This window comes from Stegastes partitus, unplaced genomic scaffold, assembly GCF_000690725.1.
Source record: "Stegastes partitus isolate 25-593 unplaced genomic scaffold, Stegastes_partitus-1.0.2 Scaffold1875, whole genome shotgun sequence".
Taxonomy (NCBI): Eukaryota; Metazoa; Chordata; class Actinopteri; family Pomacentridae; genus Stegastes; species Stegastes partitus.
In genome coordinates, this window is record NW_007579606.1 from 78416 (window position 1) to 97050 (window position 18635).

At 42.3% G+C, this 18635-nt stretch overlaps 1 protein-coding gene across 1 annotated transcript; it reads left to right on the forward strand.

Annotated features, from left to right (window-relative positions):
* Positions 1 to 1792: 1792 nt before the first annotated feature.
* rfwd3 (ring finger and WD repeat domain 3) lies at positions 1793 to 18629 on the forward strand. The gene is made up of 13 exons (XM_008302768.1): positions 1793 to 1990; positions 3197 to 3501; positions 3720 to 3982; positions 4142 to 4197; positions 5833 to 6030; positions 6797 to 6888; positions 8134 to 8248; positions 9484 to 9736; positions 11024 to 11174; positions 11262 to 11438; positions 11624 to 11838; positions 13462 to 13676; positions 17666 to 18629. The coding sequence occupies exons 2-13, from the start codon at positions 3197 to 3199 to the stop codon at positions 17807 to 17809; spliced, it is 2184 nt and encodes a 727-aa protein (XP_008300990.1). The 5' UTR covers positions 1793 to 1990; the 3' UTR covers positions 17810 to 18629.
* The last annotated feature ends 6 nt before the right edge of the window (positions 18630 to 18635 follow it).

Consider the following 18635-nt stretch of genomic DNA (forward strand, 5'->3'; position numbering starts at 1 on the left):
CTATATAGTGATCACTATATAGTGCACTATGTCGTGCACCATATAGTGAGCACCTCGGCAAAGTATCATTTCGGACACTACTCCAGCTATTAATTACGTCGCTCGCTAGAGCGTCACTGGCTCCAAAAATCCAAGATGTCAACCAGGAAGCAGCAAGACCCTGGCTTCATTTTGAGAAGGGTCTGACTGCAGCCGGAGCCAAGGCACAGTCGCTACAAACCACGCCCAACGTGGCTGTGGGGTTCCACGTCATGTCAAATGTAAACAGAAGGGAAATAAAGCAATAATGCAATAAAGGGGAGCAATTTTACCAACTTTAACGGTTGATTCACACCACTAAATGCCTTCCAATGCAAACAATGTGCTTGATACAATAAATTGATTTTTTAAAAACAAACAAACAAACAAACAAACAAACAAACAAACAAGCAAACAAAAAAAAAACAGAAAGGAGTGTAAATTAGTAGGACTGCAAATGAAAATTAGCTTTCTGCTAAATCTGGTGCATGCAGACTTTTTTTGACAAATGTACACAAGTTTATTTCGAACTAAAATGAATATATATTAATAATAACAATTAGTACCAGTTATTTCAATTAAAATAGGTTGTTTACACCTAGAGCCACAGTGTCACAGCTTGGCCTACTACATCACATGCCATAAATATCAGTCAAAGGTGATTATTTCTTATGGGTTAACACAAAAGATCACTGGCCCTTTGACACAAATAAAATGTATTTATTTAGAACCAAGTAGGCTACAATATTTTTGAATTAAGTATACAATTCTCAAGACTAGTAAAATAAATGACCATACACCCATCTTCAAAACGTGTACCTTAAAACGCAAAAGTTTCAAAGTTTTATTTTAGAAAAAGTCCTCGGACTCCAGAGCTGTTTCTCACTGATGAGACAAAATGGAAGAAAATAGCAAGTATATAGCAAGCCAAAAGATTAACAGTGACAATAATAGAACAGCTAAGTTTCCCCACATAGAATAGCCTACTGACCATAAATCGATACCATAATTGACAAAGAATCAGATCAATAAGGGGAATCGATAATGGCATTGGTATTAACAAACTTTCAGATTCAGATTTGTTTTATTGTCATTGTAACAAGTACAACGAAACGTAAGGTGCAGTCCTTTCAGTACAAAAATAAAATGCTGCTTCCTGGTTGACATCTTGGATTTTTGGAGCCAGTGACGCAAATATCGTCAGGGGGGGCGGAGCCATAGGAGCAGCGATTGGTCAGACGGATTGAGAGACAGGCCCTCTCTGCCCGCCCACATTTACCGCTTTCTGCTCGCTTCGTCTGTATCGTCGCTGCCGACTGTCAATCAAGCCAGCCACGCCCCTTGCCCCGCAAAACGTTGACGATTTTTTAAAAATTCAGTATTGATTTATTTTCAAATTGGCCACCTGATCTCTGAATTTGGTTATGAAAACTAATAAGAAAAAAAATCCTGAGCTGTAGGAATGCAGTATTTCTTGATCTGTGATCACTTCTTTTCCATTTCAAGTCTATGGGAGCCAGGGCTTTTTGGAGCCAGCAGCAAGCGGACGTAGGTTTTTGACACTTCCGGGTTGGCTTCATTTTTCAGGGCCGGTTGCTACGTCCATCTTTTATACAGTCTATGCTGTGAAGTCATACCGGTCGGACTAATGTGACATACGGAGGCGGTCAACCATCCAGACGGGTTCCGACCCTCCAGGCCACCAGGCGGCGCTGATGCGTCCCATCGCCACCAAAGAACAAGAACGCAGATTCCACAAGCGCCGCAGGATGGGGCGGGCAAAGCGGGCTGGCGCCGGGAGATTCGAGCCGTGAGCGCGGTTCAGACCATCGGGTCCAGACCATCAGGTCCAGACCGAACTAACTACAGTGTGGACGGCCTCCACAGCTAGAGCAGCTGGATTCGTTTGCTTTGTGGTGCCATGTCGTTTCCCTGCGCGGCCTGTCGGAGCGGGACCAGCTGAGAGTTCACGGTAGGTTGTGCTGCTAGCTAACGGCTCCAGCTACACGCTAGCCTGTTAGCTCTGGTTCTGGTTCTCCTCGGAGTTTCTGAAGACATCGGACAGCAGGTTCACACACCGACCCGGGCTGAAGCCTCATTCAACTCATTAACTGGGTGTTGGTGTCCTCACAGCGAATGCTAGCTATTTAACCCGTACGTGGTTACCAGGATGTAAAACGGAAAGCAACAAAAATATTAGAATTCTGTAGTTCAGGGACGTTTCCATATAAGCCATCTGACGAAACCAGCGAGGGTTAAGTTAACCCTAACCCTGACCCTTCACCGTGATCTCCGGCGGCTGTTGGCGTTCACCGCCCGGAGGCCTCGATGACCTCGGGCTGTAGTTCGCTGCTCAGCCGAGGAACGCAGCGCCGTGTCCCGTCTCGTCCTGAGCGCTGCGGAGGCGTTTGGCTGTAGCAGATGACCGGACTAATGGGTTATGAGGGAGTGTCTTCGACAGGTAGTGACTTCCACAGCTGGTAACGCTGTCATGGTGCTAATCAGCGGTAGCTGGGCTGCTCAGCACTACCTGCACGTTATGTAAGTGTCTCCGTGCAGCTGGTTGGAGCAGAGTTTGGCACCACTGTAAAACCATCTGCTGAGGTCTAGCACTGTGAGCAGGTGGCTACCTGGTCGCTGTGAGATATTTGGTAATCCTCTCTCCAATTATAATTTGATCCTTCTTGTCCAGTAGAGAGATAAATGTGAGCCCTAAGTCTCTCCAGCAGTAGGCTCTTGCAGCTGTAGCGGTATACATCAGCAGTTTGTGTCCTTTAATACAACGTTAGCCAAAGAAATGAAAGTGTCTGCTAAATCAGACAGTGAGTTCGACTTGAAGAATCCTTGAAGCACACTTTTACTGTGCTTCCTCTGGTTGTGGTGTACGATCAACCAGTGGAGCGTATACCAGTGTTTTTATCACAGGACACAAACATGACATTACATCACAATTATCTGAATTACAACGTTAAGCAGGTGTATTATATAGCAACTGGAGTAGAAGGGTTAATGTGCCATCGTTAAACACTTCATACCACCCTTCTTAACACCGTTTACAAGTTGTTGCTAATAGTGCAAACAAGGATTTCAAATAATCCCACAACCAAAAGTGGTACAATGCATTACTTCAATATCTTGTCATACAGACAGCCAGTCAACACTGTAAAACATTTTGCAGATGGAGGCCATGGAGGTAGACTCCCCTGGGGAGCTGCAGGAAGGAGGCATCGGACAGCAAGAGGTTGCAGCTGTAGCTGTAGACCAGGCTGAGGACGCCAATGCACCACAGGTCATCTCAGACTCCGGCAGCAGCACTGAAGTGGAGGAGGAAGAAGATGATGATGATGAGACTGAAGGGGGGCGGGCAGCAGCTCGAGTTCCTCCCAGGCTTCCTGCCACCTGGGCGTTTAGTCAGCGGGCGGTGGGCAGGGCTGCAGCTACACCTTCAGCAGCTCAGGGGGCGCCCATGCGGAGGAGGCTCAGGTACCCAGAACTGTGCAGAGAATTTTTAGTTTCTGAATTATGTGCTCTACTTTTATGCATGTCTACAAAAGCGTTACAGCATTTTAAATGGCAGCAACTAACTTTGCCCTGTTTAAATTTGGCCCAGTTTGGACTTTTCACACACTCAGCACCTAGTAACTGTATTTTGTCAGAAACATCTGTGTTCTCTTGAGCTGTTAAAGCTGTCTGTGCTGCAGACAGGGCCTCAGGGTGCACTACCCCAGTCAGACGGCAGCACCCTCGAGAGGCTTCCCAGACTTTCTGCTCCGTGCGCCGGCCGCCAGTGTGGCAGAGCCAGAGTCTGGGAGCACCACGGAGGGCAGTGAGTCTGAGGATGAGGCAGATGGGGATGAAGACGGGACAGCTGCTGGTGTGGAGCCCATCAGCCTTGCCCCCCCTGCTGGTCCTAACCTCAATGCCACCATCCAGCACTCTCCGCCACAGGAAGCCAGTACAACCAGTGAGTCTGATCAAAATTCCCCTCATGTTGTCTGTGCTAAATGATGCAAACTAGTTTCTATATATCTGTGATCTTTGAAAAGCAGTCCTGAGTGTATCAGCTCCGACTAGGCTGGTGTGTAGATTAGAACTGAGAGTCTAGTGATCTTTCTCTTTTCAGGCTCCAGTTCAGCTGCAGATGGTGAGAGGACAGAAGCTCAAAGTCACGATGGCCAGGTAACTTTTGGATCTTTTCCATCCCTCTGCTTTCCTGCTCCATTTTTTTTTTTAATGCACAGAACAGGAACTTTATAGCAACTGCTCTGCTTTTAGTTGTACAGAGAGCTAGTACTGATGATGGAGGTGTGTGGGGAAAAAAATCTATTTACTGAAAAGTCATGATTGTTTTATTTAACTATTCTGAACTGATACACCAATCAAATCCTTTTTTCTGTGATTACATTTGTATGTTGGTCAGACTGTGTGCAGCTTTAGTCACAGCTTAAATAAGTAATATTCACTCAAGTTTGTTTTCATGTACCAAAGTCAGGATACTCAATGAAATCCATCCATCCATCCATTATCTGTAAAGCGCTCAGGCCTCTGTAGAGTTGTTGGAAGACTGCAGTCTATCCCAGCTGACTCAGAGTGAAGGCAGGTTGACCTGGACAGGTCACCAGTCTGTCACGGAGCAATGATGTCCATATCCCTTAAATTAGATTAGATTCTACATTCAAAAAGGCTGTTTTTTTGTTTGTTATTTTACGTGGACTAAGACAATTATTATAAACTATTATTTCTGGGGAATCCAGCCTTTAGTAAGGAGATTATTTTAGCATAGACAAGAACATCCATCCATCCATTATCTATACACCGCTTAATCCTCACGAGGGTCGTGGGGGGGCTGGAGTCTATCCCAGCTGACTTAGGGCGAAGGCAGGGGACACCCTGGACAGGTCACCAGTCTATCACAGGGCTACACTTACAGACAGACAACCAAGCACACTCACATTCACACCTACGGACAATTTAGAATCAGACAATAACATTTTGCTCAATATTTAATGAATTAAAATATTGACAGTGCCTTCCATTTCCACATTATTTATACATCAGATGTTGTTCTTTTGGATGATTGATATGAAGTTTTTGTATCAAGTGTCGCACATTTGATTGTTTTGTTTTTGGAAATAAGGAAAGTTTGACATTTTCATTCCACAGTTATCTTTACAGGCCAGTTACCGCCACATTAAACCACTTACAGGTGCTTTTTGACTAACAGAAATTCTTTTATTAATTATTTACATGAGTTAAGTAACCTGCAGTAACTTATCATTTGCTGACCAGAATGACAGTAAAATGTTTTTTGTAAAAGCAGTGGTTGAATTGTGAGTTCTGCAGTGAAGTGAAGCCATCAAATCCAAATGTGCTCAAATGTTGCTTTTTATAAAATTAATATTACTAATTACTAATCAATTATTAGTTTGTTGTTGGTTATAAACTAATTAATAATTCTAGCATGTCCATGCTGGAAAATTCAGTTTCAATTCAACCAGGGCCTAACACCTCAAAAATTTTGTTTTGATAATTATTTTCCTCTCCTAAATATTACATTGATGAGAAACTGAGAGCATTGTAGCCAACTGGATTTAAAAAAAAAAAATCTGATTTCCTCCACTATCACAGACGTGATACACGACAAGTTTAAAGGTTTCATAAATCTACTTAGAAATGCTGTATCTGCACAGATGCCCTCAAAAGTTTCCAGTAAATGAGTGAACATATTTCTGTAGTGTTGCTTGGCTGGTTCTTAGTTGTAAGAGTTTTAGGTTCTTTTACATAGAATCCATTGTGTTACCATCTCGTTCCTAGTCGGCCCCAGCAGCCCTGGCTTCAGTCCAGTCGGCCCACATTGACGAGAGCGACGGCGACACCTGCACCATCTGCTTCGAGGCGTGGACTACAGCGGGGGAACACAGATTGTCTGCTCTGCGCTGTGGACACCTCTTTGGCTTCACCTGTATCCAGCGCTGGCTGAAAGCTCAGGGCCAGGCTGCTAAATGCCCACAGGTCTGTGAAGACACTGTATCTTATCAGAAATCTTCTCCCATGGTTCCTTAAGCAGTGTACGAAAGTATGGAATTAGATTTTGGTCATTTCCAGATCTGTATAAGTATAGATAACAGAAAAAAGTATGAATAAACATCGTGTTACCAGACCATTGCCTCTTTTTTACCTTTCTAAATTCAAAATTTCTCGGCAGCCAGTCAGCCGAGCTAGATGTTTACCACTGTGTGAGAGAGCTTGGGCCAGAAAGAGCTTCATGTTGTCGAACGTAAGGCAACTGTGGTGTGTGAGCGAACACTCACTCACACAGAGATGCCTTAACACCTGTACATCACAGCTCCGCCCAGTGCCTCATTACTGTGCTGGGCATCCAGACCAAGCTAGTTTAAAATGAAAATGCAACAATATCTCTGTATTGCTTACAGCATCGCAAATAAGCAAGTAGTAGGTGTGGCTGAACATTTCTGAGTTATGCAGTGATGTAGGTATCAGGAAAATAAAGTGACTGTCTCTTTTTGCTTTGCTTTACAAAGCGGAGTGGTTAGCGTACACGCTACGTGGGTGGTAATGCCCTGGGCAGCAAGACCCAGTCTAAATCCCAGCTGGCTGCACCATTGGCTGCATGTACAGTAGGAATTTACCATATAGACAAAACATCAAACTATTTGTGCTTGAATATCAAATATGGTCTGAAAAATGTAGACATCTGAGTCTGGAATATGATTGAATGAGGATGATTTAACTGTTTCTGTATTTTCTGTGTCTTTAGTGCAACAAGAAAGCAAAGCGTTCAGACATTGTGCTTCTGTACGCTCCAAAGTTGAGAGCGCTGGACAACTCTGAGCAGGAGAGCTTAAAGAAGTGAGTGATGCTTTTTCTTCTTCAACACACCAAACCTGTAGGAATCTTAAGGGAGCACTGATACCAAGAATACTGGAAGGCAGTTGGTCACAAACGGGCACTTTTTTCCTTTATAGGAACAAATAAATGTCACTTATCCAAACATTTAAGTTTTGTGTTGTTTGAAATCCATTAGACTCAGTGGGATGCTGTAACCCTTTTGGAGTGACAAACTATGGTTTTCGTACAATGTGCCACAAAGTTAACCAATCAGAAGTCAGACAGGGCAACTTGTGATTGGCTGTGAAGTTGAAGGGAGAGTTACGACAGGAGAGGTCCACAATGCTTGATAGTCACGTGATACACGGAGACTTCAGATAGTTCCCAGAAGTACTCAGCGGGGAATTTGAATCCGTAAATACGGAGAGACAAATCAGCAGTTTTTGGGAGCTAGTAGTTAGTAAATGAATTGATTTTGGATATTTGTGTAGCACATCGACATGTGTAGCCAATTACAACAGTGTTTTTTATTAAGTGAATAATAAGTGAATTTCTCTTTCAATGACGCTGCTCCTAGTTATGATTGGATAGGAAACAGCAAATCAGAAGTTGCCCTGTCTTACTCCTGATTGGTTGACTTTGTGTGTCATGTTGAGCAAGCGGTGAGCGGTCTCGCAGCTCTCTGAGGAAAAGCACCATGAGGGAGGAAAACTGAGGAAAAAATGTTGTTAATGCACACTCATGTCAAGAATAACTGAGCCCGTTATTGATCATTGTTTGCTTAAACTGCTTTGTTTTTCGCTTGATTATAACTTTTACACAAAATATAATTTTGACTTCTTGCAAAAAACAGGTTTTTGTGCTCAGAACTTCCCATTTATTGCTCAGGAATGAGACACAAAAATGACACCATAACAAACTACCATTTACCAGTGGCTTTGCCAATACCAACTACCATTGATGGTTCTGTTGCACGAGGAGTCCTTTGCAGCAGTGACTAGTCTTGACTCACCTGTTGTCACCCCCCACTGGTGCAACTGATAAGTGCATAGGTGTATGAGCAGAATGTGAATAGAATTGTTAAATACATGCGGTGTCTTCAGTTTAATCCTGGTAGTTTAAAATGTACAGTATTGTTCCTAGAATATTTTCGTCACTGATCTAAGAAACAAACAAAATCTGACCTTTGTTACTGGGGGTCAGTTGCTTGTCAAATTAGTATTTAAATTCATGAAACTAAAGCATTTAATGTGTGTATACTTGTAGATCTCTGGAGCAGGAGCAGTCTCTGAGGAGGAAGGCTGAGCTGGAATCAGCTCAGTACAAACTCAAACTGCAGGTTGTCACCAACAAATATGGACAAGCACAGCAAGAGCTGCAGGTACCAGTGCTGGCTGTTTACTCATGTCCTGAAACTTTGACAAAACTTGTCAATGGGTTTTCTTATTTTTTGTTTAAGTTAGATAAAATCTGAGGAACAAAATAAAAAAATAATTGTAAATATTATTTTTGTACATTGAACTTAAGTGCAATGTTATTTGGCCAGTTTGGGATTTTGCACATCACCAATGGTAAAATGTGTGTTAATGTTAGCTTCCTTGCCTAATTAATTTTCTATGAAGACTGAAATGTGCCAATTTGTGGAATCATATGTAATGTTAAGTACACAGTGCCAGTCAAAAGTCTGGACACACCTACTCATCCACTTTGACAGCTTTCTATAGTGTAGAACAAAACTTAAGATGTGAAAACTATGAAATGATTTGAAATTATGCAGTGAAGAAAAGAAGACTGTAAACAAAATCAGTTTAATACTTTAGACTTCTCAAAGTTGCCACTTGGTGCTGTGATGACAGATTTGCGTGCTATTGGCAGCATGATGAGCTTGTCTCTTAGTTCACAGGTAACTCTTGTTAACGGTGGACAAATGGGTGGAATTTCTTCCTTTTTAATGAGACCATCACCTGTGTTGTGCCGGGTAGAGTGGGTGTACAGGAAAATCCCTCTAGCTACTGTAGTAACCCACATTAGGGACCGTCCATTATTTTAGGACGTGAGGGTCAGGTGCACCCTGGTTGCTTTAAATTTGACATGTGTGCCAAATTGTTCTTCGAAAAACAACTTGAAGCAGTTGGTGTGTTCAAAGTGTTTGACTGGTACTGTGTTACAAAATTGACTTGCAAAGTTCAAAAGTATTGCTATTATTGTTATTATTTTTTAAAATTCATTTATTTATTTTTTGCAAACCGTTTATTATCTTAGATTATTGCTGTAAAAAAAAAAAAAAGCATATTACACTTTATGGCATCATTTGGGTTGTTAACGTGTAAATCACAGTGTTCATGAAACTACTTTGCAAAACGTTGTTGGATTACAAATTATTTGCGATTTAATCATTTATATTGAATTGTTCTACTTTTAGTCTTTGATTTTAAAAGGAGTTCTTCAAGGTACTGAGTTCCCTTTGAATGCATCTCATACCTGATTATAATGAAAATTTGAAAAAGTGGCACATTTTAGACGTTGAAGCTTTAGGAGGTCCACTCCATGTGCTGTTGTTTCCATGATGTGAGGAAGTGAGTGTCTTGACATCTTTGTCTCTCCCTGGTTGCGCAGGAGCTCAGAGCCCTGATGGCCCAGACTGGCCGGAGCTCAGTTCCCTCCTCCTCTTCCTCTTCTTCCTCCTCCTCGTCAGCCTCACTCCTCTTCAGTCTGTCTCAGAGGGTGGATGGCTCCAAGACACTTCAGTACAGCTTCTCCAAGGCAGTGATGGTGTCTCAGGCTGGAGGCTGCAGGGTTTTATCCTACTGTGAACCTCTGAGCTGCCTGTTGGCCTCCCAGCCTTCCCCTCACTCCACACTGGTGCCTGGTGAGATGCCCTCACTTTTTCACTTCTTTCTTTTGATCCATTAGCAGCCAATTCATCGGTCTGTCCACCCCTCTGGTTCAGAGCACATCTAAACACAACAGAGCACATTCATGGTCCCCAAAAGATGAAACCTTTTTGTCTTAGACACTTCATGAGCTTTCTTCCAGTGCCACCTTTAGGCCAAAATCTTTACTCATATGCAGCACATACAATGAAAAATGAGAAAGGCATCTAATTTTCTGGATTGGGTTCACACACGTTAACCCTGGTTAACCCTAATGCTACCCTAGATTAGCTTCTTCTGTTATATTAAATATTTTTACATAAATACTCGCAGGGTACAACTTCTATAAAATGAACTGAAATATTGAATTGGTGTTTGTACTGCAGTTTATTCTGATGTGGCTGCTAGTGGTGCAGCAGCTTGTTGCTATAACAGAATTTTTATTTATTTATTTATTACCAAGTAAGACAAACCATTGTTGTTTGTCTCCATGCATCTGCTCATAGTTACTGGTTAGCAATGTGACTTGAACACAGTGAGAACACTTCAGTCACCAGAGGTGCACTTCTGGGAACGCTGCAGCGTTTTTTAAGGAACGCAGGAACATGCACTTCCAACAAGAAAATGAGGTTTTCTTTTTTAAGTTTTTTTTTTTTTTAATTATTTTTTATCTTTATTTAGTTCCTCCACCCTGAAGACCAGAAGAATTAGACCAAACGTTCTTCTGTGTATGTCTCTGTCTGCATCTCCACCACATTTTCACATTTAAAAACCCAGGAAGAACAGGAATCCAGAATCTGTGTTACCCTGACTTCAGTCCGCTGGTCGTGTTAACCTGAGCGGTAGAGCTGTTTGCCTGTGAGCCACTGAGTTTGTCCAGGCAATCCAAAACACCCCAGACTTTCCTGCTGTGTACCTTCCCATTAGTTTGCCAGATTTTCTGCCATTTCACACAACATTTAGTGTAGTGTTAGCAGTTGGGTTTTCTTTAAGGTTTGTTAAGGGAGTTCTCCCCTTCACTGTCTTCTCTGATCACCACTCCCTCCTTCACTTAGTCACTCATGCTCTCGTGTTGTGTAGACTGTTTTTTTTGTGTTTGTTTGTTTTTCTTTTTCAAACCATTTGAATCCAACATTACTTTTGTTTCTCATGTTAGTTATCAACAATATATTACATTTATAGTGTCTCCAAGTAATCTCTTATTTTGTGAATGAAGCTTGCATTGAAACAGTTGCCACCTCTGTGTTTTACCAATCAGTTCTTTGTTTCTTTTCTTTATTCAGGTTGTGGGGTGAAGAAGGTGAGTGTAGTGAACATGAAGGCCAGTCAGTATGTTCCAATACACAGTAAACAGATCAGAGGCCTGTCCTTCAACAGACAGAACGACAGCCTGCTGCTGTCTGCTGCCCTGGACAACACCATCAAACTGACCAGGTATAGACATGTAGTAAAACCTCCACCCTCACAGAGGGTTTTCTTGTGTATCTTTGATTAGTGTGTGTGTGTATGTGTGTGTTGCAGTCTGCTGACCAACACAGTAGTTCAGACCTACAACGCAGGTAAACCAGTGTGGAGCTGCTGCTGGTGTTTGGACAACAGTAACTACGTCTACGCTGGCCTGACCAACGGCTCAGTGCTCATCTACGACACCAGAGACACCAGCACACACGTCCAGGAACTCCAGCCACTACGCTCCAGGTACACACACTGAAACATACGGCTGGTAATTTCTGACCGATCCACTTCAAAGAACAGTTTAGAAAAATTCTGTTTTTCAGTGGTTTTGTGTGAATGTGGCCTCTGAGTGCCCAGTAGGGCATTCACTGTCTTTGCTGAAAGCTCCTAACTTGTTGAACACTGATTTTTTATTTTTTTTTCTCCAGGTGTCCAGTGGCATCTCTGTGCTATGTCCCCCGCGCGGCGTCCAGCTCATTTCCCTGTGGCGGGCTAATTGCTGGCTCTCTGGAAGGCGGATATTTCTGGGAGCAGGTGAACGAGACCACCTACAGACCACACCTACTGCCGCTGGAGGCTTCCGGCTGCACCGACATCCAGGTGGAGACGGAGAGCAGACACTGTCTGGTCACATACAGGCCTGGTAGGACTCTAATGCTGCTTACTCAGACCCTCGACCTAATGATGTGGCTACTTTGTTTTTGTTGCCTGTCACGTAGATGGCCTTTCTGGTTGTAAAGGACAGTGAAGAAGGAGGGGGAGGCGTGGCCAACCTACTGCTTTGTTTTGACCTGAGATGGGGTGCTCTAGCAATAGTCAGTGACTTCGACGCTAAACCTTTTGTGATGGACTAATGCCATTTTTGAAACTGTGGTTACATACTGCTAGAAGTATTGACAATCACATGATAGCAATATCTGTATTTTGAGGCACTTAGTCACTCAAATTTTTCATACTTGTGACAGCATGACTATGAAATAGCTGTGAGACTGTGTTGTGCAGTTCAGCCCAAAACGATTCTTACCCACATCAAATTTTAATTTATAATGAACTTCTGTTTGACCAATAAGTTTCTTCTGGCTAGAAATTACATAAACAAGTGACAAAAGACAGCGAGACATTGTGTTGGGGATGTTCTTGATTAATTTCAATACTTTACTAAAAATGCCATGTCCAGCATTATTCCTGTCCCTGGAAATTGTCACAGATCTGTGAGAAAATGGATACCATTGTAAATGGTTCTGGTAATTTCTGTCATGTTCTAGAGCATCCTTATAAACTGGGAGCAGCTGATGCAGTAATTCAGTTACCATTCAGTTGTCAATGCCAAAACCAAACAACTTAGTGAGCACTTACAGTTGTGCATTGTGGCTGCTCACAGTAAAAGACTATCAAGTCAAATCAATGTGTTTTCAAATGGCATGTTCACAGTGCATCATCAGAAACAACAAGGAGATCTGCACTGTAAACATCTCAGAGGTCGTGGTAGGAAGCCAAAAGTTACACCTGCACTTGCAAAAATGGTAGAGGCCAAGAAAAATCCAAGGATCAATACCAAGACCATCCTGATAGATCTGAGCAGTTCTGGTTGTAGCATCTCAATCAAACATTGCACAAGGCTGCTCACATGAACACAGACCAAGGAGGACTCACCTCTTCTATACAGACACACCAAAGCTCACCTGGACAAAGAAGCAAGCTTTTGTTCATCAGTTCTGTGGTCGAATGAGATGAAAATAGTGTTGGACACAGGGATGTGGCTTTTGTTTAGTGAAAGAAAGGAGAAACACTCAACCTCAAGACCTCCAGTTTCTTAGCCGATCGGCCCAACAACCTCGTCAAAGTAAAACAGCATCATGAGAAAAGAGGACGACATTAGAATTGTGGAGGAAGGCATCAGGCAGTCTGCTGAAAAACTCTTGTCACAGGGAGAGTGGACCAAAGACCCAGTGGAGACATGCAGGAACCTTGTTAGTATCAATAAGTGTTTGGCTAATTTGGCTTCACCACTGATTGCATAAAGGTTGCATAAATAACTTTGTACATCATTTTTAGATGCAGATGGTCACACCTCAAACACAATGTCTCCTGTCTTTGTCACTTGTTTATGTCACTTCTAGCCAAAAGAGACCTATTCGCTCTGAATAGAATTTTGGCATAGGTGTCCTGGTTTGGTGAAGCTGCAGTAACCTGGACCAGGCCAAAATGGAGGGTATATATTTGAAGGTTAGACCAGTTGATTCACTAAATGTGGTCTCTGCCACAGGACGCTCCAACCCATCTCTGCGCTGCGTCCTGCTGGCTCTGAACAGAACCCCTCAGCAGGACTCTAGCCAGCTGCCCAGCTGCTCCTGCTCTCCCATGCAGACGTTCAGCGCTGGCTCATCCTGCAAACTGCTCACCAAGAATGCCGTCTTCAAGAGTCCAGACGGAGGTGGAATGCTGGTCTGTGCTGGGGATGAGGCCTCCAACTCCGCCATGGTCAGTGCTGTGTAGAATGTGCTGTTAAATCTGTTCATTCTTTTCAATTTGGCTGCATTATCGTTTTAAAGAGCCTTTGATTTATTTTAATATAAAATAATTGTATGAATGTATTTATTGCTTGACTAATTATGGTAATTTCATTTTTAGGTTTAGCATAGTTTATTCTTTCAGATTTTTTTATTTCTTTACTACAAAGAGCGCAAATTAAATTCGCAGTTATTTTCCTTTTTTGAAGTATTTTTTAAATCAATGTTTGGTTATATAAAAGTTGATTATGTTTTATATATACAGTTATAAACAAAAGTTCACATATACTTTGTACACATATACCATGTACAGAGCTTAACAAATGTATGAGACCTGCACCCAGTGTCAGGTTTATACCACAGCTGCCCTAAATTAACAAAATAACAGCATTGGTAATTGCCAAAATGTGATTATTGTTGGCATCCATGAATTTTCAAATTTACTGTTCTACAAAAAACAGAAAAATTAGTAAAATGCATGAAGATGTCAGATTATAGTTATTTACTTGCATTCCTGAACAGAAACATTCAAACTTCAAAATGGTAAAACGTTAAGAGCTGACTGAAAATCTTTATATATATATAAAAGATGCAGTCAGCCGTTCCATCATGGCATGAAGATGTTAGCTTAATGCTATCAGTTAGTTTACTCATGTTAGTGACGCTGAGTTGGCCCCGGGCCCAATTAACTTAACATACATGTTATGTAACAATAGCGGGCCATGTTTTGCGAAAGTCTATTTAACTTGTAAAATCTATTCTGAGTTACCTTAAGCTAATAAGTCTACCTTTTCTCCGGTAAGTCGCTGCCCTATTCTCGAAGACGACTCTCCTCTGACTTATCCACCAAGAAACACCAGGTGCTAGTTCCTTGCTGGTGCTAGTTCCAGTCCTTAGTTGGTTCAAATCTGGCACCTCCAAAGAACTGGTTGCTTTTCCATTGGCCAGGGGCCAAGTTAGAGCCACGCTATACGGCACTGCATACGTAACCGTTTACCAAACAACGCTCATGCCACACGGAAGTCCACACAGGACTCCAGACTAATTTTTTATTATTTTTTTTCCACCGGTGTGACTAACTTTCTCATTTGTTCGAACTTCCCACCTTGTCACAGAGAAAACATGACTGGCTGAACATTTTCTTATCGATAGACTCTACAATTTACGATGCTCCCTGAACGCCCTACATAGCAGGCTGCGGTAGCTGCTGTTGGTGGCCGTGGGGCTCAGACCGGTGTGCGACTAAAGATGACTTTAAAAAGAGTAAATTAGGGCGTTCTAATGTCAGATTTGTCCAAAATGAAACCGTGTAATTTTTTCCTCATGCGGTCTTTTCTATGAGCGGACTAACCAGTGTCACTTTCAAGGCCACACTCTCGCTAGCAAATTAACATTGTGTTACGAGTAAAAGAGTAAATACTGAGCAAGATAGTTATCTGTAGTTTACCGTAGTGCTCGCGAGAAATTAACATCTTATTAACCCCCCCAAAGAGTAGATACTGAGCAAGATGGTTATCTGTAGTTTACCGTAGTAGTCGTGAGCACCCAGCCCAGTGCAGGACTCTGCTATGAAGGTGGAGACACGCGGCAGTGGTGTACATGCGACAATAAAAAAAAAAAAAAAGAAGAAGAAGACATTTGTAGGAGCGGCAGCTAGGATTTAGGAATGGCGGCCCGCCGCTCCTAAATAAATGTAGAGGAAACACTGATATATGTGTGTGTGTATATTGAAACTCTGAATATACATAATGAATCTCTATGGGTTTCCATAGAGATGGTGGTGATAAGACGCAGTGGCTCCTCCAGGAGACAGCGACAGTGAAAGTTTTGAGTGTGTTGTCTATCCCAGACGTTCATTCCGCAAAACTTACAGCCGAAAGACTTTGCTGAACTTCAGGGCAATGAACGTCGCTAAAATAATGATCAGTCTGGAGGTTCTTCCTTCAGTGCTCCAGAAAGGTTTGCCTGATGGCAGCAGTTCAAACAGTTTATGGAGAGGGTGTGAGGAGTCCCTGACAATGTTAAGTGTCCTGCTCCTGCAGCGGCTCTGGAAAAGTTCAGAGCTCGCTGTTTGCCCGTAACGATGTCATCTCCTCCAGCTGTATGTCCGTCTGGGATGTTGTCATGGAGCCATGTTTCTGTTAAAGCAAACACACAACAGTCTTTCCAGTCTCTGCGGGCTTCTCCCAGCAAACGCAGCTCGTCCAGCTTGTTGTCAAGGGAGCGGACATTGGAGAGTAGGAGCGATAGAAGCTTGATCGCGATCCTGATCATTTGAATCAGGTGTGTTGGAAGAGGGAAACATCTAAAACATGCAGGATTGTGGCCCTAGAGGAACAGGATTGGACACCCCTGCTCTACGCGCATATCTGTGCGTACCCACTGATGATACATGAGGCCCCAGGACTCCAGCTACATTATTTCTCAAGTTATGGCACTTCAAACATTGCTCCACAGATTGGTGCAAAGAAAACAACGCAGAAATCGGTATTGCCCCAGCCCTCTTGAAAACATTTTTTCACGTGTTTTACTTCATAACATACATATACAACTTTATACTCTAAACAGTTGTTTGCACAGATGACTTTCAGGTCTGAAGCATCTTTAAAATGGCTTTGAGTGACTTTCTGACTTGTTCTAGCCAATGATTTTCTTTTCCAGATCTTTGTGGAGCTCCTCAGACTTTCTCACTGTGGTGTTTGTGTCTGAGTCTAATGAGTGGATCAGATGGTTCTATTTAGACTGGATCAGAACAGTCAGCAGCTGTAGGCAATCAGAATCTCTCACAAGTTAAGAGGCCATGAAACTAAGAAAATCTGATTGTTAAAATTCTCTACATCACCAAAACAAATATTTCTGGTTGCTGTTTGTGTATCTGCAGCAGATGTTGCAAGACCTATAATCATTTATGAAAGAACCAAAATACATGATTGTTTCTTTGTTTGTTTTTGTGACATAGACCCCTGTGTTTTCAATCATTCCATCATAGAACATTCTCAGTTGTAGGAGTCACTGGGTACTCAAAGCTGTCATGATGTGCAAGGTCTTTACAAGTGGATGTAAACTTTCCAACTAATGTTCAGCTCCAGCTCTTATTTGGGGGTAGTATTTTGTTGACTTCTGTTGCCTACTAGTGCTTAAAAATTACTACAGGATTTTGTGTAGCCTAAAGCCAAAGTATCTCATAAATGTTCAAAATTATTAAATTATTATTGTTTTGTTAGATGTGTTTTTATTTAAAGCCCAAAGTTTTCATGTAATGTCTTTTAAATTTAACTGGGATAGATGATTTTTTTTTTTCTATTTTCTATTTTTACTTATATTTATACTATTTTGCATTACACTTAGTTATTCATTGATATATTTTTGTCCTCTTAAAGTGCCAAAACTGCCTTTTTTCTCTTTTACTCTTCATGTACGTTGGGACATAAAAACCTTTACTCAGTTTAAAGCTGGGTTTGCAATAATGTCTGGGGTTGTAAATGCAGGCAGTTATAAAAACCAGGGTGGATAAAGTCCTGGTGCGTAGGGTTTCTGTTAGCAGGTCGTTAAAAGTTTTGACAGCTCTTTAGAGTGTAAAATTACAAATGGTAGCATTAGATGCATTATTTTGATCCACTATGCCTTTCTGTTCTTTAATCCAGCTGTTGCTATATATGGTGTGCCTGCAAATGCTGACAATAAAACCCCTATTAAGAAACAAAGGGCTTCTGTTCACTAAAATGCTAGAGGGCTTTTAATCTGAACCAGAGTACAGTGACAGTGTAATGCTGTAAGTTGAACAAGAAAAATGGGAGGGGATCAAAACCAGGCTTCATGCTAAAAAATGAGTTGATATACTTATCAGACCAAGGGAAATGGAAATAGTTTCCATTTGAAAGAGTGTTTCTCACCTTCTTCACCTCCCCTCCCTCTCACTCTTCCTCATGTATTGTGTTTGTTTTTTGTCCTCCTCCTCAGGTGTGGGACGCCGGCAGTGGCTCTCTGCTCCAGAAGCTTCCAGCTGACCTCCCAGTGCTGGACATCAGTCCCTTCTCTGTGAACGGTGAGCACTATCTGGCGACGCTTACGGAGAAGATGCTGAAGCTCTACAGGTGGGAATGAATGAGGAAGACGTGATGTATGTGAGCCGCTGGTCTCGTCCACAAGCCAGAAAACGGAACCAAACCACAGGTCCAGAGCACTGGAGGAGGAAGCAGTCTGGGTAGAACTGTGGGAAATAAGATGCTGCTAAACTTTTATTTCTATGTTTACACACGCAAAAAACAGATTACTGCAAGTGATGGGCCGGAGGACATGTTTTACATTCATTGTTTTAAGTTTCTTCCTTTCAAACCCAACATCTGTGTATTACTGCGTGAAGCCTGAATCCAGGGGTGTGGTGGACACTCTTCCTTTCAAAGTAACCAGATTGTGTTTGCATGAGTTCGAAGTGTGATGAACACCGTGTGGTCCGTCCCTCGGTGGTTGGACGCCTGTTTGCAGCAAGTGGTTTTCTCTTGTTTTGAATGTGACCAAAGCGATTCTTTGGAGGAGAGCAGTGTCAGTCTTGCAGTTAAATGACGGACACACCAACGTGTTTGCAACTTGTGTTTGCTGACCATTTTCAGACTCTGTCCCCATTAATTTCTGAACAACAGTAAAAACATTCAGCAGGTTTATGAAACTGGTTTAGGTTTTCTAGTCCATCCCAGTCAGCTTCAGCTAACTGCCATTTTCTTTATCATTTCATCTGCTGATTACCTTCTCAGTTACTCCATTAATTGATTTGTCCACGACGTGTCACAATGTGCTGGCACAGTTTCTGAATGCTCAAGGTGACCTCTTCAGATTCCGTCGAAAACCCAAAGATACGCATGAGAGAGAGAAGCAGCAAATTCTCACATTGAATTGAGGTTGAACAGTAAATGGAAAGGAGATGCTAAAGACA